At 46.8% G+C, this 25,959-nt stretch overlaps 1 protein-coding gene across 6 annotated transcripts in view; it reads left to right on the top strand.

The window, feature by feature from the left end:
- The window catches only part of PIK3CD (phosphatidylinositol-4,5-bisphosphate 3-kinase catalytic subunit delta), a 55,282-nt gene extending 33,700 nt beyond the window's left edge, over positions 1-21,582 (top strand). For 3 of the 6 annotated variants that reach the window (XM_075113966.1, XM_075113965.1, XM_075113964.1), the window contains exons 2-24: positions 1,037-1,110; positions 1,486-1,649; positions 3,131-3,359; positions 3,746-3,975; positions 4,818-4,997; positions 5,649-5,798; positions 6,119-6,208; positions 7,672-7,893; positions 11,019-11,115; positions 11,519-11,649; positions 12,562-12,621; positions 12,824-12,991; positions 13,811-13,932; positions 14,092-14,235; positions 14,920-15,019; positions 15,858-16,036; positions 16,238-16,347; positions 16,941-17,019; positions 17,263-17,430; positions 18,188-18,311; positions 20,023-20,168; positions 20,425-20,557; positions 21,126-21,582. In XM_075113966.1, coding sequence (XP_074970067.1) covers positions 1,509-1,649; positions 3,131-3,359; positions 3,746-3,975; positions 4,818-4,997; positions 5,649-5,798; positions 6,119-6,208; positions 7,672-7,893; positions 11,019-11,115; positions 11,519-11,649; positions 12,562-12,621; positions 12,824-12,991; positions 13,811-13,932; positions 14,092-14,235; positions 14,920-15,019; positions 15,858-16,036; positions 16,238-16,347; positions 16,941-17,019; positions 17,263-17,430; positions 18,188-18,311; positions 20,023-20,168; positions 20,425-20,557; positions 21,126-21,263 — 3,141 coding nt within the window. In that variant the 5' untranslated portion in view covers positions 1,037-1,110; positions 1,486-1,508 and the 3' untranslated portion in view covers positions 21,264-21,582. Of the gene's footprint in view, positions 1-316; positions 450-665; positions 710-1,036; positions 1,111-1,485; positions 1,650-3,130; positions 3,360-3,745; positions 3,976-4,817; positions 4,998-5,648; positions 5,799-6,118; positions 6,209-7,671; positions 7,894-11,018; positions 11,116-11,518; positions 11,650-12,561; positions 12,622-12,823; positions 12,992-13,810; positions 13,933-14,091; positions 14,236-14,919; positions 15,020-15,857; positions 16,037-16,237; positions 16,348-16,940; positions 17,020-17,262; positions 17,431-18,187; positions 18,312-20,022; positions 20,169-20,424; positions 20,558-21,125 lie in introns of those variants that run through there. The other 3 variants (XR_012663729.1, XM_075113963.1, XM_075113968.1) reach the window with 3 other exon arrangements.
- The last annotated feature ends 4,377 nt before the right edge of the window (positions 21,583-25,959 follow it).

Here is a 25,959-nt window from a genome sequence, read left to right as displayed (position 1 = left end):
TATTTCTGGGAATCCTTACCTCACTGCTGATGGGGAAGTGTTGTGCTCCCAGGCACTGGCAGATAAGATGCTGGGCTCCTTGTCATGCTGAGCCATAGGGCTGGCTCACGAGGAGCTGCCAGCAGGACTTCATGATTTGGGAGACCCAAATCTTCAGCAGTATGTTGCTCAGTTTCTTTCTAAGTTTGTATGCTGTCTGACAGCTGCAAAGCCATACTTTAAGTTGCAAACAAGCAAATTTTCGACTGGTTTCATGGGCTGAAGATAAACGATACAGTTAGAATTGCTCCGGGCACGTGCAGGGCTGAATTTAGAACCAGCAAAGAGTCAGGCTGGCAGGAGGCTGAAGCTTGGGTTTGCGCAGCAGCTACGAGCCATGGCGCTGTGAGCACCCTCCAGGCTGTACTACTGGCATGTTTCTCTGCTGACCTGGTGGAAAAAACTCTCTGGTAAGTGAGAGGGAATTTAGGTGAGCTCGTTTCTCTGCTGCGGTGGTTGAAGGGAGTTGGAGCTGCTTACATGTCTCTTGCTAGGAGCCAACGCTAACAGCTCCCAGCTCTTCCTGCACAAGGGGACACCGTGCTCTGCCACCTGGTATTTGTGAAGGAAACTGGAGTTTGATACTGCTGCGTTATTTCGCTTGTGGGCGAATGGATGGAACGTGAGGGTTTCTCTGGCTTCGGTATTACATGTCTTTAAGAAAGAAATGGTACGACAGGCTTCTGCTGAATTCCTTTTGTTTTAGCTGTTCATGTGTGCACTTTTCATGTGTTTGAAATCAACAGTTTGTACCTGATAGCATTCAGGTTCTTTTTCTCTTACTTGGGTTCTTTGGATGTACTGAGAGTAAATTGTACAGCCCCGCCAAGTGAAAGGATGCACATGGAATTAACAAATCCATTGTGATTGCCTCAGCCTTAGATTTCATTTTTCCTGTACTTGTAGGGGGGGGATATACAGAGGAGTATTATTTGTTTGTGTGTATAAAAATGCATGTGTACCCAGAACGAGCAACACCTCTTTCTCCCTCTTGCAGGCTGGAATTGAGCTCTGGAAAAACAAAGTGGAGCTTGGAGCATGTGGCCTGAGGATTGCCTTACAAAGCCAGGGGTAGGGACTTATTGTTTCTGTTGGCTGCTTGGTCATAGATGAGCTATCAGGACAAGTGCCTTTGTTCTCAAGTGAAGATAATTCTTTAATTTCTTTGTCAAATACAGATGCAGATGTTAATCCCAGTCTAGAAGAGATTAAGAAAGGGTTGCATTGAAATAAAAGCAAATTCTATAGCAAGAATGCCTCTGTGGCTTAAAGGCACTGGACTGGAAGTTTGACTAACGTGCATATTTTCCTGAGCTATGAGGATATGCTAACCTCCTTTTCTTTGGGTGCTTTTGCATGCTAACTTTCTACAGAGCCCAGTGCAGATCTGAGGAGATGTTATGTAGTCAACAGCAACAGATATCTTCTTTTTCCCTTTTCTTGCAGGTGGTAGCTAAGAAGTGAGCAGGATGCCCCCAGGCATTTACTGCCCTATGGAATTCTGGTCCAAGGGGGAAAACCAAAACATCCAGGTGGACTTTCTGCTGCCCACAGGCATATACTTAAACCTCTCTGTGTCCTGCAATGCCAGCTTGGGCACCATCAAGCAGGTAACAGCCTTGGTCCACAGTCTTATCTACAATTCCTGGAACAAGGAGTCTGTTTCTGGGGAGCACCTGGGGAAATGTGTTGGGTCTTAACTCAGCGCGAGCTGGGTTTCTTCTGCGCTGCCCTGAGGCAGCTCCCTGTGAGTGACTATGAGAGCCCCTCCTTTGTGACAGCCTCTGCAGTGCACTGAGCCCACGTCCAGCCGCTGGGACGGCCACAACAGGGTGCGGGTGGTGGCGCCAGCAGTGTTGGGTACTTGTCTGACCTTGGGATGAGAATTAGAGCAACTATGGAGTGAGGGCAGGTTACAGCTGGCCACACAGGGCTCGTGGGCTGTGCGTTCAATTACTGCTCACCTGGCGCAGCCCGTCCCCATGCTGGATTTTTCATTATGAAAGCTCTTGTGTATGCCTGTGCAGGTAAGAGCAAGCACCCCCAAACAGGCAAATACAAATGCTGGACTGACTCGAGGTATTCAGGATACCAGGCCAGCCTTCTCTTGCCTCACAGAAACTGAATGCTTAAAATTGGGAATGGGAGTGATAGAGATGATTTTTCTTAGTGCTTCGTTTGGGGAATAAAATGCTGTAGTGAAACCACGTGTAAATGAGATGTAGCTGCTTCCTTGTTTCCCCGGGCAGGAAGCAGGGATAGGGGGAGAGTGAGGGAAAACAGTGGAAAAGGTTTTCTCTGCAGCAGCAACCTGGCCTAGATGAGTCACAGATCACAAGGGACAGAAGCCCAGTGCCAGATTATTCCAAGTTTTCTCATGCTGCAATTTCCAGGTAAAAAAACCCAAACCCAACCAAAAAAAAACCCATAAGTAGAGCTGATTGGTTCCAGCTGTTCAGTTACAAGCCTGTGTTTGACAGCCAGTAGGCATGCTGGGTCAGACCAAAGGCCCATCTGCTCCTGAGATTTGTCTGCTATAGCAGGCACTTCGGATGAGAGTGAAGAAATGGAATACGAGCGGTCATGTGGAAGTGCTGTCCACTGGGAGCGAAGAATCTCTGGGAACTGGATAGTGTTGAGAAGACTTTAGAAGAGTTCTTGGCTCTTGTCACAAATTTCATGTTACTGGGGGCAAGTTAATTATCCCAGTTTTGCTTCCAGTGGGATTCATGCCTCTATTTCACAAGGCTAGCAGTCAGCAGGTACTTCATGTGAGGTATTCAGGTAGGGATTATTTAAATACTGAGGTTGAGGGATTTATTTTGCCTGAAACAAATGGCAAGCATGAAAAAAGGAAGTCAGTTAAAGGGATTTGCAAATAAATCTACCCAGCAGTTCAGCACGAGTTGGAACCACCAGACTTGGCTGAAAAGCAGCCTGTGATTGCAGGTCCAGGAGTGCTGTGAGAAGGTTTGGCTGTACATTGCCTTCGCTAAATGGTGTGTCTTGGGAGGTTGTGGGGCGACAGTAAGAGGAAGACGAGGTTCTGGCAGCGCAGCGGTAGTTTCACCCTGCTCTTGGTCTGGCCCAGGTGGTGTGGAGGCACGCTCAGTATGAGCCGCTCTACCATATGCTCAGTGATCCCGAGGCCTATGTCTTCACGTGCATCAACCAGACAGCAGAACAGCAAGAGCTGGAGGACGAGCAACGGCGGCTTTGTGACATCCAGCCCTTCCTACCGGTACTGCGGCTCGTGGCTCGAGAAGGCGACAGGGTCAAGAAGGTTATTAACTCCCAGATCAGCCTGCTCATTGGAAAAGGTCAGTTCCCCCGTCAGTCTCAGCAGGGGTGTGGGCTGTAGGTGAAACACGCTTCTGTCCCAGAGAGCCGGGCTGGGTATGGAATGGGGGTGGACCCATGCTTGAGCAGGTGCGGACCCTGATGGATCTGGTAAGGGAACAGTGCCTGTGCAGACCCAAGAAGGGTGACCCTTCCTGCTGGCAGAGGGCTATAGTAACACAGTCGGTGCAATTGTACGTAGTAAATAAGCCATCATTAGTAGCTTAGCTGACTCTTCTCCTTTTGGCCAAATATTAAGCATGTGTTTAGGAAGACTGTTTCACAGACACTTGATTATCAAGGGCTGATTTCCCCTATTGGGGGGTGCAGGTGCTTATTTTGCCTTTCTCTCTTACTCTCCATTTAGGTTTGCACGAGTTCGACTCTGTCCAGGATCCAGAGGTGAACGATTTCCGCACCAAAATGTGCCAGTTCTGTGAGGAGAGAGCAGCAAAGCGGCAGCAGCTCAGCTGGGCAGCTTGGATGGAGTACAACTTTCCCTTGCAGCTGGAGCCCATGGCCAAAGGCCTTGGGACTGGCCCTCTACATATCCCCACCAAGAACATTTTTGTCAACGTGAAGTTTCAGTCTGGCGGGGTAAAGCACAAACTTTTCTGTGACAATATTTCACTAGTTTGTGCTTTCCCTTTGGGAACCTCTGGGCATTTGGAGACAGAATAATGTGTGCGTGGACAGTGTTTCCATGTGTTCATCTTTATTCTCCAGATTCCTTTGCCTGTGGAGATGTTTGGGAGGGAGACTGAGCCTCCAACTAAGGGAGCTGTTCCCCTTCCTGAACAGGCGCTGGGTGTACTGGTTAGCTGGTAGCTGAGGTTGCTGCATGTACGTGTGGTGGTGGAAAGCTTTGGTTTTGGGTAGGAGAGGAGCACAGAATCCAATACATGCCTTTCCTTTTGAAGCCCTAGGGTCTGCTCAGCTTATGCTCAGCGTACACTGCCTGCAGGCATCAGCCTGTGTTGCCCATGGGCCCCTGTTCTTGCCTGCTACCCTTGGTTAATAGGATTTTTTGCATGTTGTGCCTGGGCATGAAGCAGGAGCCACCCCCATAGGAGAAGGGTCTTCTAGAGCAGTGTGAGGATAGAGACCCTAGCCACCCTCTGCCTTGCTGGTGGAATGACAGTGGGAAGATTTTTAATAATTAGCAACCACATGAACTGATGAATCTGCTTAAACTGGACTTGAAGTTCCTGATTTCCAGCCTTGTGCTTACGCTGCTGAAACATGCTCCTGCCCAGTTTGGCAAACATCCCTACCTATTTGCTAATGTGCGTGGGGGGGTAATTCTGCCTTCCTATCCTCCTCTTTATTGACAGCAACAGGAATGTTGTTACCTGTCCGCTGAGCTACTGCTGCTCCTTGTGCTGATCTCGGCCCTTTGCTGGTGTTTGACAGTGTATGCTGTGTTGTTGGGATTGCAGGAGAGCTTCACTTTCCAGATCTCCCCAAAGGAGTTCCCCATCACATTAATGAGCTATGCTATCAAGAAGCAGGCTACTGTCTTCCGCCACGAGACAGTGGAGAACCCAGAGGACTACACCCTGCAGGTGAACGGGAAGTATGAATACCTCTATGGGAACTACCCTCTGTACCAGTTCCAGGTGAGCCTTGTGTCTTGCTTTATCAATGAGTCTGTTCCCATATGGCCACCTCTTGCTGGGAGGGTGGACTGAGACACGTATCCTTCACCGAGGGGGCAACGCTGTTTACCGGAATGCAGCACATCAGTGGCAGGAACTGGATGCTACTTAGGGCAAGGGATGCTTCTAGCAACCCAACAGATGCTTAGGGTTTCGGGGGCTAGTGATCTAAGCCTGACCCTGGCTACCAAGTGCTGTGTAAATGCATTTATAGATTATGGTTCTAGAAATGTCCGTTTGTTTGCATGGTGGGCTGGAGGTTCTCCTGCTGAAAGCTGGGCAAGTGATCCTGTATCCTGTGTTCCCCTGGCAGGGCAAAGTGCTGTTGGGAGTGCTGAATCCTTCTCAGTGTTTTCCCTTAATGCAGCCATTTGAGTCAGCTGATGAAATGCCAGCTATAAAAGGCACTTCATATTCTCAGTACTGGCAACATAAGTCCAGGGAGTTGCGTGTCTGTAAAGCAAGAGGAGATAAATTAAAGCTGAATTTTGATTATTGGTTTGTTGTTTTCTTATTCCTTCCACCTGTTTCTGCTTCAGCCAGTTCTGATTTGCTTGACTGCTCTTGCAGCCTGGCTGTTCCGTCCACGCTGACGCTGCCCTCTCTTTGCAGTATATTCGGAGCTGCCTGCACCAAGGCCTAACGCCCCACCTGACCATGGTACACTCCTCCACCATCATTGCTATGAGAGATGAGCAAACCAACTGTATTACCAGCCCCCCAAAGATGGCTGCCAAGCCTCCCCCGCTCCCTAAGAAAAAGGTAAAAGGGGATGGTGACCCAGCAGGGTCATCCTTGTCTTATCCATCGATGGAGATGCTGGTCTGGTCTGGGAACAGCAGCTGGTTCTCCCTGCCTCTCTCAGGTCAGGTTCCTAGCTAGGGTCTAAGAGCTGGGAATTTCCAGCCAGGCTTCTGGCTCCTTCCACAGCTTTCCTGGTTGTCACAGACTTCGTGCTGCCCACCTGCAATGCAGTGCTCTTCTGTTGGAGCAAAAAGCATGTGATGAGACATGAGGTCTGGTGCTGGCTTGAGAAGTCTTTGTTGCATCTATTTCTGATTGGAACCCTTTTCTCTTTCTAGCCAAACTACAGCTCTCTCTGGTCCTTAGAGCAGCCTTTCTACATTGAGCTGGTGCAAGGCAGCAAGGTCAACGCAGATGAGAGAATGAAGGTAGGTACTGACTCAGTTTGGGGTTTTGGTTTTGTGTTTTGGCTTTCCCAGTTGCGTCTCTGTTGTGTGGTGAGGAAAGCAGGGGCTGACAGCTCGATCTCACGTGATCCTCCATTATGCTTCGTTCAGCCTTTGGGCAGTTTCTAAACTGCAGCACAACAGGAAGGGGAAGGGAACTTGCTCGCCAGCAGCCCAGCAACGGAGCAGCGCGTTCTTAGAAATACTCCTCTGCAAAAGTTTTGAGTAGCAAGCAGAGCTGCTGCACCGTAATTATATCGCTTGACAGTGGTGTGGAGAGGCAGGGAAGTCTGCAGAACAACAGAGGAGGGGAAATTCGGCTCTGAGAAGAGAAGAATGATGGGAGAGGTGGTGACCGGTACAGTTAAGAGAGAAAGCGTGATGCAGCAAAGCCCTGGGATTTGCAAGGTGTTTGCCAAGAAGCGAGGAGTAGGCAAATGAGGAGAAGGGGAATGGCTGCCCCATGGGAGAGGAACGAAACAAAGCAAGAACATATCACGTACACTAGTGTCCTGCAGGGCAAGACTTTATAAAGGAACAGGCAATAAAACAGTTATTTCTTCTGCCTAGTGCCCCATCATTTGCAGGGAGCTCCTCCTGGGGAGGACTCCTGTGATTCAGACTAGCCAGCAATACTGTAGCAAGAGGTAAAGCTGGGGGTGAGCTTGGCCTGCCGGCTGCACAGCGATCTGGCAGGCTGCGAGAGCAGTGCAGATATGCAGGCAAACGTGCACCCGCAGGCAGCTCACCGCTGGCATTGCGTTGCAGGCCTGTTTTGGGGCTCAGCTGGTTGCACGTGCCCTTCTCCTGCGGTGCTGATTTCCCTCCTCTTCGGCATAAGCCCTTGCCCAGCTCTTGCTGTCTGCCCTGCTTTTTTCAGCGTGACAGGTTCCTGGGCTTCTGCAGCATCTCGGTGGGCAAGGTTTGGTGGATATTTATATTGCCTGGCTTTCCAGGATGAAACCTGTAATACTCTTACCAATGGATTACCCAAGCATTTTGCAATGATTAAGGAGCTCTTGCAAGCCCGCGTGAAGTAAAAAGATAACGATGCCCTTACTGAAGTTGAGTAAAGAGGAAGATTAAGGAACTTAAGGTCTCAGTGAACTGGGAGACAGGAGTAGGACATCCTGTTCAGGGGAGTGGATGCCCTGTCCCACTGGATATTAGGAAAAATGTCATCCCTGCCAGAGCGGTCAGGCCCTGGCACAGGCTGCCCAGAGAGGTGGGGGAGTCACCGTCCCTGGGGGTGCTCAGAAACTGTGCAGACATGGCACTTGGGGACATGGTTTAGGAGTCCTGGGGGTGTTGGGTTGGGGGTTGGACTTGATGATCTTAGAGGTCTTTTCCAACCTTAATGATTCTGTGATTCTAGTCATGTGTCTTCAGCAAACAGGTCAAGACCCTGTGGACTCATGGTATTCTCTTATTTCTCCTTCCCTCAGCTGGTGGTGCAAGCAGGTCTCTTCCATGGCAACGAGATGCTGTGCAAGACAGTGTCAAGCTCTGAAGTGAATGTATGCTCAGAGCCAGTGTGGAAGCAGAGGCTGGATTTTGATATTAACATCTGCGATCTTCCCCGTATGGCGCGGCTCTGCTTTGCCCTCTATGCTGTCATCGAGAAGGCAAAGAAGGCACGTTCCACCAAGAAGAAGTCCAAGAAAGCTGTAAGTAAAGCCAGTGCGGGTCAGAGCTAGGCTTGCCAGTGCTGGAGGGCACCGGACACTGCTCTGAGCCAAATGCTCTTTGCTTTCAGAAGTCTTTATTAGTAAAAGCGCTTACAGAATGATGGCCAGTAACTTCTTCAACAGGAACAGGAAGCTAAGGAGTGGCTGTCTGCAGGAAAGATTGTTTAAATGTAGTTTCTTGTCCAGAAAGACCATTAAGAAACATACCCAGTGTCTGAATGCACATAAAGAGGAATCATTTGTGTTGGTGTCTCTGTTTGGCTGTTCCGCAACCTCCTTGTTTTGTAGTTGAGGTTAAACCATCTTCTGTGCTGCATCTTCTTTCTAGTAAGATCTTTCATGCAAATCCCCAGTGCAGCAAATTAACAGCTAAGAAGGTAAAATGAGGAATGTAAACACTGGTTACTGCAAAGGTTTAGGTAAAGTAACATGAAAGTGCAGCATCTTCAAGGTTGCTGTTGGGATGCTGCAAACTGAGGATAGAAAGTGTTAAATCACTTTGAAAGCTCTTATTCTGAGCTTCTGAATCGGAGATGTAGTGATGTTTCTCACTTTCCTCACCTCTGTTCCAAAGCTTCTAGCCCTTTAATAATTCGGTAACTACAAGTACTAAGTGCAGACTGTAACTGAATTGCTGGTTCCCCAGTGTTGTAACTTAAGCATGACGCCTCTAGCTCTTTGCATGTGAAGAGTGTTCTTTGAGCAAAAATGCATTTATTCCTCTGCAAGTTATTGTTTCTGTGGCCATAAAAACAGTTACCATGCTTTAAACAGAGGATCAGTCATGCCATCTTTACTAGAGTGCGGAGAAATGAGGGGCTGATAAATGTGATTACAGAAGATTTAGTCTCAGCTCCGCTAGCTCCTTTTCACTGCTGGGGGGTTCGCTGAGCTTGGTTGTGTTGACAGCAATTGCGTTCTCAGGGTTACAAGTGCATTAACGTCTGGGGAGCAACAGGCAACCCGCGAGTCCTGCTTGTGTGGAACAGTTTTTGGGTTGGAGACTCCAGACTGGAAACATTTTGAGGCCAGGACCAAGATCAACCTTTTTATTGTTGGTTGACCTTTTTTTTTTTTTTTTAAACTTAATAGCAGAACTCCAACTCCTGCTGGAGGCTTTTGTCGAACAGAATATCTGATTCATCACAGGCTGCATTTTTGTGGTCACTCTGGAACAATTTTCAGTTTTGAAGCAGTCAGAAGGAAATCTTGCTATTCTGAATGACAAAACAAAACCAGCCCGGTTAACTGAGTTGTTAAGAGGATCTTGTTCACATGTGTTCTGGTATGGGGAAAGGTGGATGCATTCTGGTGAGCTCTTAATATAAAATCACAATATTTGCTGGAGCTGAGCTCTGCAGAAGTGCTTTTTTCCACGTGGTCAACTGCAGCGCTGAGTACAGTGCCCAGATCTCATTTAAAATGGTTGGTTAAGAGGAGGTTACAGTCAGAGAGCACCCTGATCTTTGTCTTCGATTGATAATATTTTTGCTTGCTTTGCTTACAGTACCCAGAGGTTAATTACGCGCACGTTGTTTGTCTGTGCAGGCTGCCCAGAGCAGATAGGTGGGACTAAATCATTTACCACCACAAAAACAGGCTTGCTTGCAGACTGACTGGGATGAGTCAGAGGGTTAATGTCACCCAGAGGGCTGGCTTTCAGTGTTTCTGTAAGTCATGCAGGGGATATTTCTGTCTTTACAATGCTGAATCGTTGCTTTGCTGGACCTTATCCACCAAAAATCTTGCCCTGCATTTTGGCAGGCTCCGCGCTGTGGTTTGATGTCATTTACTCTGTTAGAAAAGGTTATTGCTGCTGGTGGTGTTTTGTTTGGCTTTTCTCTGTGATCTAGAAGCTGATGTCTCAAATGGGATTTTACTGAAGATATTTAGTCTAATCGAATCAACTCAAAGGCTTGTGAGAGGCTGCTTGCAAGTGATTAATTTTGTCAAAATAGGGGAAAAAGCTGACTTTGCTACATCCAGCAAGTCCTTTGGTGTACCTTTGGGATAAGCCCCTAGAATGTCTCAGTGGAACAAGGACATGTCTCACTGTGGTTCCCTTCAACTATTGCACTGCTTGTGGGTGCATCTCACTAGAATTTTTCTTCTCAACCTCCCTGCGAGTCAGTTCCTTAAGCGTATGCTTAAGCCTTGGTGTTTTCTGAGCAGCTGAGTAAAATGCTGGCGTTGCTGACACTGTTATATGAAGTAAACTGTTCCATTTGGGGAACCTGACTGCAGGAACTCTTAGGTCGCTTGTGGAATATGCCTGTCTGCTCTGGTGGCGGGGAACTGGGATAGAGCAGGGAGACGCGTTCTCGGCCACGTCCCAGTCTCTTGCTGGAGTCTCCCATCTCCAGAATGAGACTGGCTTGTGTGACCGGGTTGGGCCTGTGGGTTTTATTTTGGGGGGGTGTGAGGGGGGATTGGCAGCGTAGTTTGATTTCTATAGATAGTGTTTATTATTGTACAAAGGAACCAAGCCTGCTATTCCCGTTATCAGGTATGTCTAGCATTCTTTGCAGTTTTCTGAAGTCATGCTGTGCTCCCCATTTCAAACTTAAGGTGGTTCTCCCTCCCCTCAAACTGTGAAATATATGAAGTATGTACGTCATAGTCCTTCAAATATTAAGTGTAGAGTTGCAAGGCCTTACCAGAAACTGAGAAATTCTGCAGCTATGCAAAATATTGGGTGATGAAGTTTTAGATGTGTTTATGGGGAGCGTTTGGTGCCATTCAGCACTACACAGAAGACCCCGGGTTTTGGCAAATGTCTGAATTTGATGCCATCTTGTACTCAGATTTTAGGAGCACTTAAAAGGAAGCAGACAGGCATGGCTGCCTGGGGCGCACACTCTTTACAGCAGCTCCGTGGTGAGGGGCGCCTACATACCCTTGAATGGGAAGTTACCTGCCCGCAGCATGCTGTGTAGCAATTTGCAGGCTTGGAAAAGATCAAGAGTGTATAACTTCTTATTCCTGGCTCTTGTGAGGCGTTTGCTTTGCATGGGGATATCTCACTTTCTTGTTAGTTTTTCTCATGCCTTCATTCAGCTTTTGCAGTTACAGCCCCCAAATGAGCTTCTTTCTTTGCTTTGCAGGACTGCCCGATTGCCTGGGTGAACGTCATGCTCTTTGACTATAAGGACCAGCTGAAAACAGGGGAGTGCTGCTTGCACATGTGGTCCTCCTTTCCAGGTATGTCAGGAGATAGAGCTCTGCTGTATTGCTTTGTGTCTTTAGCCTCCGCTACAATGGCAGGAGATGCCCTGCACCCCGCATTGCTGCCCACTAGGTTGCAGGAGTGGCCCAAATAGTTCAGACTAGCAGACCTAGAACAATCACCGCTCTATATTGTGATGGCATCTAGAGCCCTGCGAAGATGAAGGCCTCCTTTTGCTTGGCATTGCACATTTGACGTAAGAGGTTGCTGCTGTCCTAAAGACGTCATGTACACCTCGCTTGTGAGAGGTCAGGAAATGAAGTGAGCTGCTAGGGCCCCACAATGTCCAGTGACAGAGCTGGGAGCAGCCTGTGCTTTGCTTTCTGGACCAAAGCTTCAGAAAATAGCATTCATGGTTTTATGTACTTTGCTTTTCAGATGAGAAAGGGGAACTTCTGAACCCGATGGGCACGGTACAATGCAACCCCAACACAGAGAGTGCAGCAGCCTTGGTCATCTGCTTCCCCAGCGTTGCATCGCATCCTGTGTATTACCCGTCGTTTGAGCAGGTGGGGACATGGGCACTTTTTTGGGAGGCACAGAAATTCCCTAGCTTTGGTGCAGGAGCCTACAGCGTCAGTGTCACTGTCTCTTGGGCGGCTGTTGACAGGGATCGGGTGCGAGCAAACATGAAGAATAGATAATGTTAATTAAAAATTGTACTTTTTCCCTTAACTATTTGAGTGAATACTTTTCCAAGCTGTGAATTCCTGTGAATTACTGCTGTCATAGAGAAGCGTTTGTTTAAAACCTGGGTTTAACTGAGCCCCCTTTAAACTGCAGGCAGCATGAGGCTTTATAGGAAGGAAGAGCAATAAAAGGGGAAATGAGTGAAAGTAGACAGCTCCCTGCCTTTCAGCACAGAGTGATAACGTGCCGTGTGGTATGGGGATTTTCCATCTGCCACTGTAACTGGCCAAATACTTAAAGAAGAAGAAATGTGCCCATTACAGGAAAGACAGGAGACCTGCTCTGCCAGGAACATACCCACCTGCTCCCCACGATGCGTGTTCTGGCTCAGCAGCTTTAATGGATTGTGCCAGTGCGCGAGGTGGCTTGGGCAGTGCTGTCTGGCCAAACGCACCCCGGTTCTAATCTGGAATGGCTCGTGTTAGCCTGGAGCTCTGTGACCCAGAGCCCCCGTTCACGAACCCTGTGGGTGTGCAGATGGGCCCTCTGTGGGGGAAGGACTTCATTCTTGTTACTACCAGGGAAGGGGTTCTGGGGCTTACACCCATGGGTTACACCGCTGAGCAGAGGGGCCCTGCTGGGTACATTACCTGCCCTTGGGCTGTCTGATTCCCTTCTCCAGAGGTGGCCAATGACTGATCTCTAATGCAGCGTAACTGCCTGAAGTGATGGTGAGCTAGAAGTACAGAGGAGATAAGGAACCCTTCTCAGACTCTTTATTTGTGTTCCAGCTGCTGGAGCTGGGGAGGAATGGAGAGCAACCCCGTGCTGTACCAGAAGATCCTGAGGAGGTGAGTCTTCTGACATCAGTTTTTCAGCTATGTGCAAGCCTGGTTTCATAGATCAAGTTACATGTTTCCATCTTACCCCCAGTCAGCTTTTTTCACCAAACTGGGTCATGCCCTGGTCCTGCAGGGCCTCTCTGGGCTGAGCAAGTCCTCTGGGTTGAGACTGAGCCCTGTGTATGTTTTTTCCTGTGATTCCCATAAGCAGAAGCTGCAACTGAAGGAGATACTGGAGCGGAGGAGCCACACTGAACTCTATGAACATGAGAAGGACCTGGTGTGGAAGATGAGATACGATATCCGTGACCAGTACCCACAAGCTTTGGCAAAGCTGCTTATCATCACCAAATGGAACAAGCATGAAGACGTTGCCCAGGTGAGCATGCTGGGGTTGGCAGCCAAGGCTCCCTTTTTGATCCCTCTTTGTCTACATTCCTGCGTTGTGTTTGGGAGGCCGGCTTAGCAGGGGATGTTTTGCAGGGCCCCTGTGCCGGTAGGTTTGGCATCACTGAGGCTGACGATGATTTTCTGTTCTCAACCAGTGACTGCGAATGTATGCTGAGCAGTACCCAGATGAGTTGAGGTTTGGCTCTTCTGGGCTATGTTTGCCCCTGTGCGCTGTCCCAGACTCTTTACTGACCAGCAAGGTCTTGCTTATTCCCTCTAGAAACTGGAGGCCAGAAAAAAAATCTGTTTAATTCACATCAGAAATAGGATCTGGATTGGATATTCTTAACTGATAGTGAGAGGCCAGCACAAGCTACCTCAGGAGGTCAGCGAATCTCTTCCACTGAGAACACCAGACATCAGTTAGGGATGGTCTCTGTGCTGCTCATCCCTCCTTACTTCAAGAGCTTCGACAGGACCTTCTAAAGGTCCCTTTCTAGTCTACATTATCATGTTGCAGAGAAGTGCTTTTCCCAAAGAGCTTATCCCACTAATTGTGGTACAGCAAATGTAACCCCGCTGTGGACTTGGATGGCTCCTCCTGTCAGCCTTCCTAGAAAGTTTAGGCTGATGGGTTTTGACCTGGTGTTTGCAAACTTGCTCTGAGTCATCTGTAAATAGTGACTAAGAGAGAGGGTTAACCCCCTGCAATGGAGCTGCGCTTCCATTGTAGAATTTTAGTTTTTTTATCCCTTGTCATAAAAACCTTGTTCCTTTTTTTTTTGCTATTTTTTTTCTGCCCTTACAGATGATTTCCCTGCTTCAGACCTGGCCAGAGCTGCCTGTCCTGAATGCCTTGGAGCTGCTGGATTTTAGCTTTCCTGACCGTTACGTTGGTTCCTTTGCTATCAACTCATTAAAGAAGCTGACGTAAGTGTTCACCACAAGGGATATGTGGAGCCCGTTTAGGTTTAGGGCTGCTGCGGGGGACTGCGAACAAGGCCGACGGTCTTGCATTTCCAGTTTTTGCAAGTATGCTTGTTTGCAGTAAAGATAAGGTTGCCTTTTATTTTTCCTTTCTGTCCACAGAGATCATGAATTGTTCCAATACCTGCTACAGCTTGTCCAGGTGCTTAAGTACGAATCCTACTTAGACTGTGAATTAACCAAGTTCCTGCTGGACAGGGCGTTATCCAACCGCAAGATCGGCCACTTCCTCTTCTGGCATCTGAGGTAAAGAGCAAATGTTTTAGGCTTTTTCTCAGTAATCAAGTGACACCAGCATTTACTGGTTTCCTCATTGCTCTGTGAAGTGAGACGGTAAGCATGTCGTATGTATAGATGCCAGGGTATTTATCTAAAGGCTCTTGGCTGTCCTTCAGTCTGGTATCTTTCCTCAAAGCACTGGTGGGATTTCCTTGCTGTGATTACCAAAACCCAGGGACTGCTGCTTTTTACTTGGGAGACTGAATAAGGATTATCCCAAGGACTTAAAAACTTTGTTATTTGTTTTTCTTTTGTTGTGGTGGCAGTTGTTTGGCTTAGGTTCTGTTTTCCGAATTAATGTACACACACATGCACACATGCCTGTGAGCTGAAATTGACTTTGGCCATCCATGGGCGCCTGCCAGACCTGAGCCACAGGCTCGGAACTGTCCTTGCTCCTTAAGTAATGTTCTCAAAGGAGTAGTTAGCAATTTAGTCATCCTGAAAAATGTAGGAAAAAACATTGCTTGAAGTGATGAGACATCACCTTCTGGGCTGGGTTCTCCCCGCCCCGCCCCCAGTACATAGAATCTAAACAGTGCTAATATTCTGCACCCTCCTCTCTTCCCCCTCCTTGTGCTGGCATGAACGGGAGCATTAGTCACTCGCTGCAGTGAGTCAGAATTGCTTCAACCTCCCTTCTTCCCCTAGGTCAGAAATGCATGTTCCTGCAGTTGCCTTGAGGTTTGGGCTCATCCTGGAAGCGTACTGCAGAGGCAGCACCCACCACATGAAAGTTTTGATGAAACAGGTAAAAATGGCTTTTAGCCATAAGGTTGACGTCCCTCTTGCTTGGAGCTGGCTCTCAGCTGTTAGCTTTTCCAACTTCATGATATCAGTAACGCAAAAAAAAAAAAGCCTTTTAACTGCTATGTTGGTTTTGGCATATCCTATTAAGAGCCTGGAGTTCCCCATCACATGTGACTTTGCTCATCTCTTACTCACCCACACACGTCCCAGACTCCACTATGTGTCTAGAATGCTTTGAAGTGTTCAAAGACCACTGCTGTTATTAGATGAGTTGAATGAGCTACCATTTAGTAGGAGCTGATGACAACTGGCTGTTGCTGTGTGGACGTATTTACCCGCTCTCTAAGACGTCTGTTACCTACCAAGGAGCACTGTGCCTAATTCAGAAGCAAGGGACTCATGTAGACTTGAAGTCCTAGGCAAGATGTGCCCACAAACCGGTGCTGCTTCTATTTTCACGATCAAGTGGCCCTTTGGCATAACCAGACTCCCCAAAAGCAGAGCGGGGCAGGGGCGCTTCCTCATCCTCACTTTTCTAGCCAGTGCGCCTCACTTCTTCCTTTGGTGCTCGATAATGTCCGTTATTCCTGGTATTTAGGACTGCAGCCTTTACCTTGCAATGCACTTGTGCCCAGCAGAACATCCATAATGGAGTATGGATCTCCCTCAAGCAGATACTGCGAAATTTGTTTTGTTGCAATGTGTGAAATTGCCACAAGTTTGAAGAGAAGGCGAGAGATACAACCAAGGTTTTCACTTCACAGTAGATTTTAACAATTTTTAAACGTTCTCCAGGAATTTCTATTTGTTAACCCTGCGCCATCCCTCCCTTTTTTCAGGGAGAAGCACTCAACAAGATGAAAGCTCTGAATGACTTTGTTAAAGTGAGTTCTCAGAAGGCCACCAAGCCTCAAACCAAGGAGATGATGCATATGTGCATGAAGCAGGAAACATATCTCGAAGCACTTTCCCACCTCCAGTCCCCCCTGAACCCCAACATTATCCTCGCTGAAGTTTGGTAAGGAAGAGCGCTGTATCTCTTAATTTGTGCTGCAGGCTTTGTTCAGCAGCAGAGCTAGGCTTCTGGTTACCCACAAGGGCCTCTTCTCGTGGCGGTCCCAAGTCCTTTCGCGTTTGTCGAGGCTGTTGAATTTGCAGCTTAGATGGCCGCTTCTTCTGAAAGATGGCAATCTGATCGTAATATTTTTGTTTTCTCTAGCGTGGATCAGTGCACCTTTATGGACTCCAAAATGAAACCTTTATGGATTGTGTTTAATAATGAAGAGAGAGGCGGAAGTGGAGTGGGTATTATTTTTAAAAATGGAGACGGTAAGTCTTTAAAGAATATGTTTTCATAGGTGTAATACTCTCAAATATTTGTTGTGGTGAGCGGGCCTAAATGTGGACCGTTTAGATGTTGTATAAATGAGGACCATCAACGTGTTTGAGTTTTTTGGCAGTAATCTGGAGCTTTAATAAACTCTCCTCTATATTTCACTTGCTGCCCTCTTCATTAAGATTTTAGCACAGTAGTAGCTGGATACCTTGCACAGTAAAAAGGAGACTGATGTGACATCTGAAAGGGCAACAGCAGGCCCAGCTTTGTAGGGCTGGAGCGGCAGCTGCTCACTGTTGTGTCCAGACAGATGTTTTCTAAAGCACTACACGGACCGCTATGGGAAGAGCTTTGGCAAAGTGAAGTAGCCTATACCTCCGTTAGTATAATCGTGTCTGAGTTAAGGTACCTAGTAGGGTGGCTTTACGCTATTAGTACACCAGCAAACGTTGCTGTAGCTGATGTTCTTTACTGGCCAGACCTAGCAAGTGTTTCAGAGGCAGAACAAGTGCCCCTTGCAAGAGCACCAGAGGAGGGGACAGTGGGAGGTACTTATGATCCTTTTTTCCTTTGTAACGCTGCACAGATCTTCGTCAGGACATGCTGACGCTGCAGATGATCCAGCTGATGGACATCCTGTGGAAGCAGGAGGGCCTGGACCTGAGGTGAGTAGTGTGCACGCAGTTTGTCCTACTGCAATGATAGATAATGTGTGGTGAGGCTGTTTGTTCTGCAGGCTTATTTTGTCCCCAGCAGGTCTGTCAGCAGCTAGTCAGGTTTTGTGGTACTGAGCGGCAGAAATACAGAGTAGGTATGGAGTAGATACGGCACACAAGGGAAAGCTTAAAAGTCAACACACCCCCATTCTGGGCAAGATTTCAGTGGAAGGGTTTCTTTCATCTCTGCAGGATGACCCCTTATGGCTGCCTCTCCACAGGAGACAAGACGGGACTGATAGAAGTAGTCATGCATTCAGACACCATTGCCAACATCCAGCTGAACAAGAGCAACATGGTGGCCACTGCAGCCTTCAACAAGGATGCACTGCTGAACTGGCTGAAATCCAAGAACCCAGGGTAAGCGGGCTTTTACTTACCTTTTACTCAGTGCTGCTGTATTGCTTTCTTCCATCTGAAGATGCTTCTGCTTTACTCAACTTTTAACTTCAGTTACATGTATTTCCAAGCTGTCCCACAGTATCTATGGCCGCTTCACTGCCTGGCGCAGCAGAAGGCATCATGTGGCTCTGTATGGGTCTCGACCAGAAGTGGAGGCATCTGACTTACTGCTTGCAAGCTTTTTTGATCCTTGGTAGCTTAAGGTAGCTGGAGCCAAACCTCAATCTTCCGGTCGGTCCCGTTACCTTTTCCAAAGATAGTCAGCGTGGTGGCAGCTGGAAGAGGGGCAGGAGTGATGCCAGAACTGGCAGCTGGAAAGAGCAAGCACAAAAGCTGTGTAGAGCTTGGGGTTTTACTAGATACAGAAACAGTCAGCACCAATACTCTGATGTAGCAGGGCACCAGCAGGAGTCATTCTAGGAGCCCGCTTTATCTTTTGAATCGGTAGAGATCTAGAAATGAGTTAATTTAGCTGAGATTGCAGACACAACCTTACCCGGACCTCTCCCGTTACAGACAGTTGTTATTGCAGCTAGTTTTTGTAAAGCATGGATGGCGGTACTGCCTCCGGAGACCACTACAGAAATTCAAACGTGATTCCCTTATGTTCTCCTGCAGGTTCGCATGGGGGAAGCTATAAAAACAACTCTCCCAGTGGTGAAGTACTGGTGTTTGAAGTAAAATTCTCTTTCAACCTTTTTCTTACCCTCTTCAGTGACGCATTAGAACAAGCTATAGAGGAGTTCACTCTTTCCTGTGCTGGGTACTGCGTGGCAACGTACGTGCTGGGGATAGGCGACCGGCACAGTGATAACATCATGATCCGGGAAACTGGACAGGTATGGGGATTCACTGCTGCTGTTGAAGTACTGGAAGAGGGGCATGAGTGCTACTTAGCAATGGGCAGACATATCCCAGTGCAATCTTACTGCTAAGGCATGTACCTCACCTTCCAGCTGAGAGGCAGACTGGACAAATATTCTCAATAGCTTCTACCATTAAGAGGGTAAATACAGTTTTATAATTTGAATTACAATTCTGTAAGCACCACTGCCATCAGCTGCAGCTGTTAATACCCACTTTGAAATTACTGTGGAGCAATTTATACCTCTCAGACCTAAAATTGTCTGCAGATGCAAACTTAAGTACAGTCTGAAGACTTAACTTGGCTTCAGCAGAGTCACAAATCACTTGTAGTTGCTAGGTAAGAGCCTCAGTTACTCACCCAAGCTGATATAGTGATAGTCTTCCTCCTGGAAAAGAAAATGTTTGGTTTTTTGTTTGGTTTGGCATTCGTTCCCCCCCCCCCCAACTGAATGCAAGTGAGCAGCATAGTTTTAATTTCACATTGATACCTGTACTGACTCCTTTACTTCTCTAATCCACAAGAATAGCCAGCAGAGGTCATTCCTTCTCATACACTGTTTAGAAGACAAAGGGCAAAACTAGGAAGAAGAAAATCCCTTTGCTAACAGGACATGTACTAAACTACATCAGTAATATTTTGGTAAAGGGGGAGTCTAAGCTATCTTCCTTATCTAATTAATTGTGAATTCTACAAAGCCTAAAAACAACTCTGTGCCAGACAGTGCAAGGTAAGTCTCCTGCAGGTCCAGTGAACTCAGCTGGTTAATATTTGAAAGTAAGAAATTGGCTGCTGATGTTTTGAGACTCGTATCGCTCATGTGTGCGCACCTGCCTGCCGGCACTGCTGCTGTGTAGCATCCCCACTCCTCCACTTCTTACTTCCCCGAGTCAAGCAGTCATGGTCAAAGAAACCTAGGAGTGCCTTTGTTTTGGGGTCACAGCAGGGACAGAGACACTGTGTCGTTAGTGAATGAGAGACTAACCTCCCTCCCTGGGCTGTGACTAGCAGCAGCCCTTACCTAGGGCTGCCTCTCCTTCCTGTTAAGAAAAGTGCTGGGCAGGGAGCTCGCACCAGAGCAGTGGCCACTCAGTGATTTGTCCACTTGAGGGAGCTGATGCCCTGCGGTATACAGCCTCGGGTTTTGCTCATCATCTAGGGTTTACAGCAGCTCTGCAACATCGCTGGTGTGCAAGGTTCTGCACAGGATCCTCCTTCCCACCATTGCACTAGTGCTGCAACCACTGTGCTGTGCTTGGTAGTATTAAAAAAAAAAACAGAAGGAAGGGGGGGAAAGAAGCCTTACCTGAGGCAAGTAATATTTTGTAGCAACTTCAAAAGAGGGCATCTTTCCATACGCTGCCTGGGACTGCGAACTGTCCTGGTAGGGTGCCCAGTTTAGTTCTCTTTCCCCTTCTACTAGTGACACACTGAGGCTTCATAAAACCCAGAAATTTCTTCAGATATACAAAGTCCTATCCAACATCTAATTACACTAGAGAATAACTTGGCAAGTTAATATTACCTCTTTTCCCAAAGGAGTGCCATGGGAGAGGTCATTTTTCTCCCTCCCAAAATCCTATGGGGTCAGTATCTTTCAAATACAGGAACTGTGAAGAGAACTCAACACTGATCACCTAAAATAGATACTGTGCTGAAAACAAAATTTTCTTCCTTATTTTCAGCTTTTCCATATTGATTTTGGTCACTTTTTGGGGAACTTCAAGACTAAATTTGGTATTAATAGAGAACGAGTTCCTTTCATCTTAACTTACGACTTTGTGCATGTCATCCAACAAGGGAAAACTAACAACAACGAGAAGTTTGAAAGGTAAGTGTGAGCTGTTAAACTTGGCTTAAGCTTTTTGAGCTCTGAATTTTCAGAATTTATTTCCACCAGTGATACACAGCCTATAGCTGTCTGTACACACTAATGTAACTAAACAATTATCTACCTGTTAGAGAAGGGAGAAGAGCGTGGCAGTCATCAATGCAGACAGCAGGGTTCAGACTAACACGTAGTCTTGTTTATAAAATGGCACAGCTTGCAGTCTTCATTCCTTTGCCTCACCTTCCTTTCCGAACAGATTCAGGGGTTATTGTGAAAAAGCCTATATGATTCTGAGGCGCCACGGTCTTCTCTTCCTGCACTTGTTTGCACTGATGAAAGCTGCTGGCCTGCCAGAACTCAGCTGCTCTAAAGACATTCAGTATCTAAAGGTAAGAGAAGCAGAGCCCAGATACGGTTAAAACTGAATACCTGATCTTGTAGCTCAGTGAGGAGGAGTTCTGTGTGGAAGGGGATATTCTTCAAAGCAAATCTGAAATCGTTGTCCAACGTTCATGAGAAATACCAGATACTGGTGCTCAGGAAATAACTTCCGATTCTTCAGCACAAAAGCAGTAGGTACATGTAGAAGCAGCTTGCAGGGAAGGAGACAGAGCTCTTCGGTTGCGTACCATTTCTTGTTCCTAGCTTGCCTCTTAAATTATACCAACCTAGCCCTGGCCAACTGAAAGAGAGTAGCTTTGTACAAAAGCCCTAAAAAACTCTACTGTTTCTCTACGCTCAACATAGGAGCAGGCTGCGTGTATTTATCAGAATGAAAAAAACCTCATGCAACTACGGTAACTATTGAAAACAGTTAACGGCTACTCATTTCCTACCTGATGCCCCTTTCAATGGAGTAATTTCTTAGTGAGTAAACAAACATCTTGGTAGTTGAGCAGTTAATTGTTCAGTTGTGCTTTCAGTGAGGCTACGCTGATTTCTGCCTCTTACCTTCAGGATTCCCTAGCTCTTGGGAAAACAGACGAGGAGGCACTGAAGCACTTCAGACTGAAGTTTAATGAAGCCCTGCGAGAGAGCTGGAAAACCAAAGTGAACTGGCTGGCGCACAACGTATCCAAAGATAACAGACAGTAGCGCAATTTCGGCCTGCACGCTTGCGCCAAGAGAATGTAATACCTGCACTGAGTCCAGCAAGTGTAGACAGGTTTTTAAAGGCTGATGGATATTGCCATGTTGAAGACCCTGCACCTGCGTTCCCAGAGATCAGACAGTTCTGCATGACTGAAAAATTGTTGGACTGTCGTCAGCCACATAATCATGTCTCCTGTAGGTCTTTGGGGGACAAGGGAGAGACGTGAGGCAATAAAATTACTGCATACAGTGAAAGGTAGGTCGATGTACTGTATCCTTAAGAACTTGTTATGCTTCAAATACATCTTCTAATGGAAGAGTTCAGGCAGTTGTAACATCCTTCCAGTGTGTTAATGTGTCTATTTCTATTTTCTTTGAAGTTTAGCTGAACACTGAGAACCTTCTGTCCCTGTAGCGCTTAATCCATAGCCCATCTTCCAGGTGCCCACCATTACAGCTCAGAGGCATTAACGTCACCACGCGATCACTCCTCCTACCCTGTTTCAGTGTACACGATGGTAGGGAGCTTAAATCACCACAGAAGCTGATGTAGACAAGTGTTTTACTCTGTATTGTTTACAGGGTAAAAATATCTGTGCTGTCCTATTACCTTCTCTCCGCTACTGAGGCCAAAGCGTTCTGAAACTGAACTGGAACCCAGCTGTCGCTGACAAAAACCTGATGCCACAAGAACAGGTTGGCCAACAGGTTAGGTGTTTTTGTTTCCTTTCCAAAGCCAGACTTCAGTTCAGCCTCAAGCAATTCCTGGGTTTTGGAGTTTATTCTGTTTTTAAGCCTGAAAACAGTAAGACTGCATGTTCAAAATGGGCACGTAGCGTTGGTTGCTACACGTACCGCCTGCTGGGGTACATCAGAGCTAGTTTGCCACCTGGTTTCCCTGTAATACATGCACGCAGGGCACTGGCCTCCACCTCTGCAATCGCTGAGCTACAGCACTGCAGTGCCAGTGTCAGCTGGGACAGATGGTACCAGTCTGTACCTGAGTTATTTGGCCAGTCTGCCTTCCTGTGCAAGGACGGAGGAGTGCCAGATGAGCGCTTTTAACACTGAAACAGTGACTTTAGCGTAAGTTGCATCTCAACTCTCATCTTCTTACAAATTTATTCCATTCCTTTCCACACTCTTCCTCCTCTCAGCCATGGTACTTGACTCCTTGTCTGTTGTTAGAGCTGGTGTGGAAAGACTGTGTGTCGGTGTGTGGGGGTTCAGCCAAAGAACAAGCCACGGTCATCTGTGCTGATACCTACATCAGGACAAAGTGTCTCCTCCGGCCTCCTCCTGTTGTCACTGCTGCCTCTGTCTCCTTCCCAAGCAGAATCTGTCCTGTCTCCCACAAGGTGCTGTAATCAATCACGTACTTCTACTCATGTGTCATATTTTTGTCTCCAGCTCGCGTCCTCACCTGGCGAGCAGTTCTGAGCGCTGGTGTTGCACAGGGACAGATGAACGGGAGCCACTGCTGCCCCTCAGTGCCCTGCTTGAGCACAGCGAGGTGCACCACGCACTACGCGACAGCTGGGAGATGGGGGGAGTAGCATAGCTGTAAAGGTGGTAAAGGAAAACTGCTTCCATTAGCAGCTTCCCGGGGTGCTTCCTTCCTTCCGTTCCCCCACGGTCTCCACATCAGGTTCCTGGAGGTGCTATCATTCCTGCCTTTTAAAGACTAGCATAGTCTAATTTGCAGGACACCCCTGAAGCCAAATGCTGTATTTGATTTGTATGCCCTTAACTAGGTTGAGCAATTTTCTTTTATTCATACAGCTGTTTTTTAACCTCTTTTTCTTACTCTTACTTATGTAGGTTAAAAAAACCACAGGCATTTCAGATCCTATTTCTCAAGTGACACACGTATTGTCAAACGACAGACTACTCTCTCGTGTAAATTTAGCTTTCCTACCTGGTTTAAAATTCCCACAAAACCAACAGGTTTAGGACTGAGACAGGACCAGCCTGTTTATTCTTTCTTAATAAATCTTCCCTGTCATGGGATGGTTTGATTTGCTAGTGGGTTTGCATCCAGCACATAGGTGCAACTCATTCCTGACTTTTGGCTCTTTTTAATACTTTAAAATCAGGTACCCCTGTAATTCAAAATTAGAAGAATGCTGCCCTATCCTGGCTAAAGCCACTCTTTTTTTTTTTTTTTTTTTTTTCCCTTAAGAGGACAAGTTCAAATGTATTTGTTCTTCATCAGCTGCATAGCTAAGTTAACACTGCCTTAAAAAAGTAACTTCTAGCCTAAGTAGAAACAAACAGTAGTAGGTAATCCTGGGTTTGGTCAGTGAAGGAATACAAAACACCTTTAATAAACCCTTCCCTCGTTACCTTTACATACAAACAGATGCTAGCAGATTAGGATTTAGTGTTACATTGTTGGTAATTTCTGATTTCAAGTACTGTTTCTCTTCGTAAAAGATGGTTTTCTATGAATTCTATTCTATGCTGTTTTGTATCCATTAATACAAACCAGGTTGCCTCTCACAGAGCACCAGTTACTAGACGAAGCAGTGATATAGAAGACAACTAATTTTAACTGCATATAACCCTTGGAGAGCCCCTTTTTCTACACCTTTCAAATGATACTATATGTGACCGAGAAGCAGCCAGAATATTTCAAGCCAGTGTGGCATGTACCCTTCCCAGTGATCCAAATTACTTCCTAACCCACTCCTCTAACAGTTCTTGAGCCTGTTAATAGTGAGTAGTACTGAAAGTACCTTTGCAGCAATTGTTTTTGATGTACCTTCTCTGTGTTACAGACCCTTGTTAGCTTCGTGTCTTTCCCTAACGCTGCATTTGACCATAACACTAGGAAAACAACAGTTGACAAATGCATATAAACAGACACAGAGAAAACCAAACACCGTCCCGAGCGGAGCCAGCGCTCTAGAGCTGCTGCTGCTTCTAGAGATTAGACTAAAAGGAACTTCCTGTAGCCTTTGAGTATTGTCCTCTGTCAACAAAGAGCTCTCTGCAATGTGTTGTAAATTACTTCCACTGATATGGTTCTCCTGAGTCTAGAATATTACTCATGGTTTTCTTTAACTGGACAGGTTTCAAATTGAATCTCAGAACAGTGCATCCATATTTGCAATCGGAAGTGTTACAAAATTGAACTGGCCAACAATTTATGTAAGCCACCAGGTGTGTTTTTTTAGCTGTTTTAAGTACTATAATTTTCCTTTACTGTGCCAGATTATATAGCCTCATGCTTCACAGGCTCAGAGGGTTCTGGGTGTCACAATTTAAATTAGGAGTAGGAAGATGCTTGTATCTCTTACAGCTATTAAGAAAAAATCCATTATCATCAGGCCTTGGACAAATGCAGAAGTTTCCATGGGGTGGCAGGTTACCATGTGTCAGCTGCTCCACCACAACCAACACTCTGTGGTGCACAGCCAGATGCTGCTGTACACCAGCTGACGGCTGTATCGCTTGCCTTATCCCCCCCCGCGAGAAACAGGTCACACGATGGTACTGGGTACTTCCCCATTAACGTGCAGGACTAACATGCACAATGAATTTCTGGTGAGCACCTTGTTTGTGCATCAAACCTTGGTGTCACGTACGCTCTGGGATGATGCTTTTACCAGGTTCTATCATCATCCTCTAACAATTTGATGCCATCTTTTGTAATTCTTCGAGGGTTTTTTTCAGAGCCAGATTAGTGGAGACCAAGCATTCTGCACCCAAGCGTAAGGGGATACATAGAAAATTTGCCACAATGATGGAATAAAGGTTGGCGGGGATCCTGCTGAAATACTAAACAGGAAGTGCAAAAAGGAAAACAGAAGCCCAATACTTCATCTTTAACAGCTGTTTTGATAGTAGAAGAAAATACTGCAGGAGCTAGAGCTCTTTGCATGATAATCAGTGAGAAGACGGTACTGCACCCATCTAAATCACCGCTCCCTCAGTCGGGGGAGGCAGACATTTGTGATCTCTTTGTGTCCCCTCCTGTGGGGTGGTCGCCCAGACTCTCTCTGCTTGCAGAGTTCCCTGTGGCCACACGGCTTTGCTCCATTTTAGGGAACAGATAAAATTACTATTGCCTTTCTTACTAAACTAATGTACAGAGCAAAAAGTATGCAAAAATATCAGGCCACACAGGCAAGGTACTAGGCACTGAAACCACAACCACCTTACCAGCAGTTTGTAAGCTCTTGTGGAAGGGAAGAAACATACTACAGTTCTGTACAGGTAAAAGCAAGTCTCTTACATTGCCACAAACTGATAATCCAGGATCGTGCCCGTCATACTGCAGCAAGGCAGGCTTACCTAGTAGGTTCCTTAGTCACTCTTACGCACATGGTTCCCAGGCTTGCAGCAGTTCATACCTTCAGCCGTCGCTTTGGTAGTGGCTCCAGAAAACTCGGCCCTTAATATAGTTTTACAGAAGTACAAAGCAGCAGTGGCTCACGTCATCTGTCCTTCAATTTTAGAAGTGCAATAAAACAAAACTGTGTCAGTGTAAACTGCAAGAGCTGAGCAATTCCAAAGGTGTTTCTCAATCCAGTTTTCCAGAGCGGTTACCTAGTCTAGATAACCAACTTACCTACAGAAGTAAAACTATCAATGAGTCAGCAAGTGCACCTTCCTCCTTGCACACTGCTGGAATAGCATCTTGAGTCGAAGTCTGATGGCTGTATCAGGTCAGCAAAGAGCCTTTGACTCCCAA

This window comes from Phalacrocorax aristotelis, chromosome 19, assembly GCF_949628215.1.
Source record: "Phalacrocorax aristotelis chromosome 19, bGulAri2.1, whole genome shotgun sequence".
Classification (NCBI taxonomy): Eukaryota; Metazoa; Chordata; class Aves; order Suliformes; family Phalacrocoracidae; genus Phalacrocorax; species Phalacrocorax aristotelis.
Note: the sequence above shows the minus strand (reverse complement) of the source record. Positions and strands in the feature narration are given on the sequence as shown.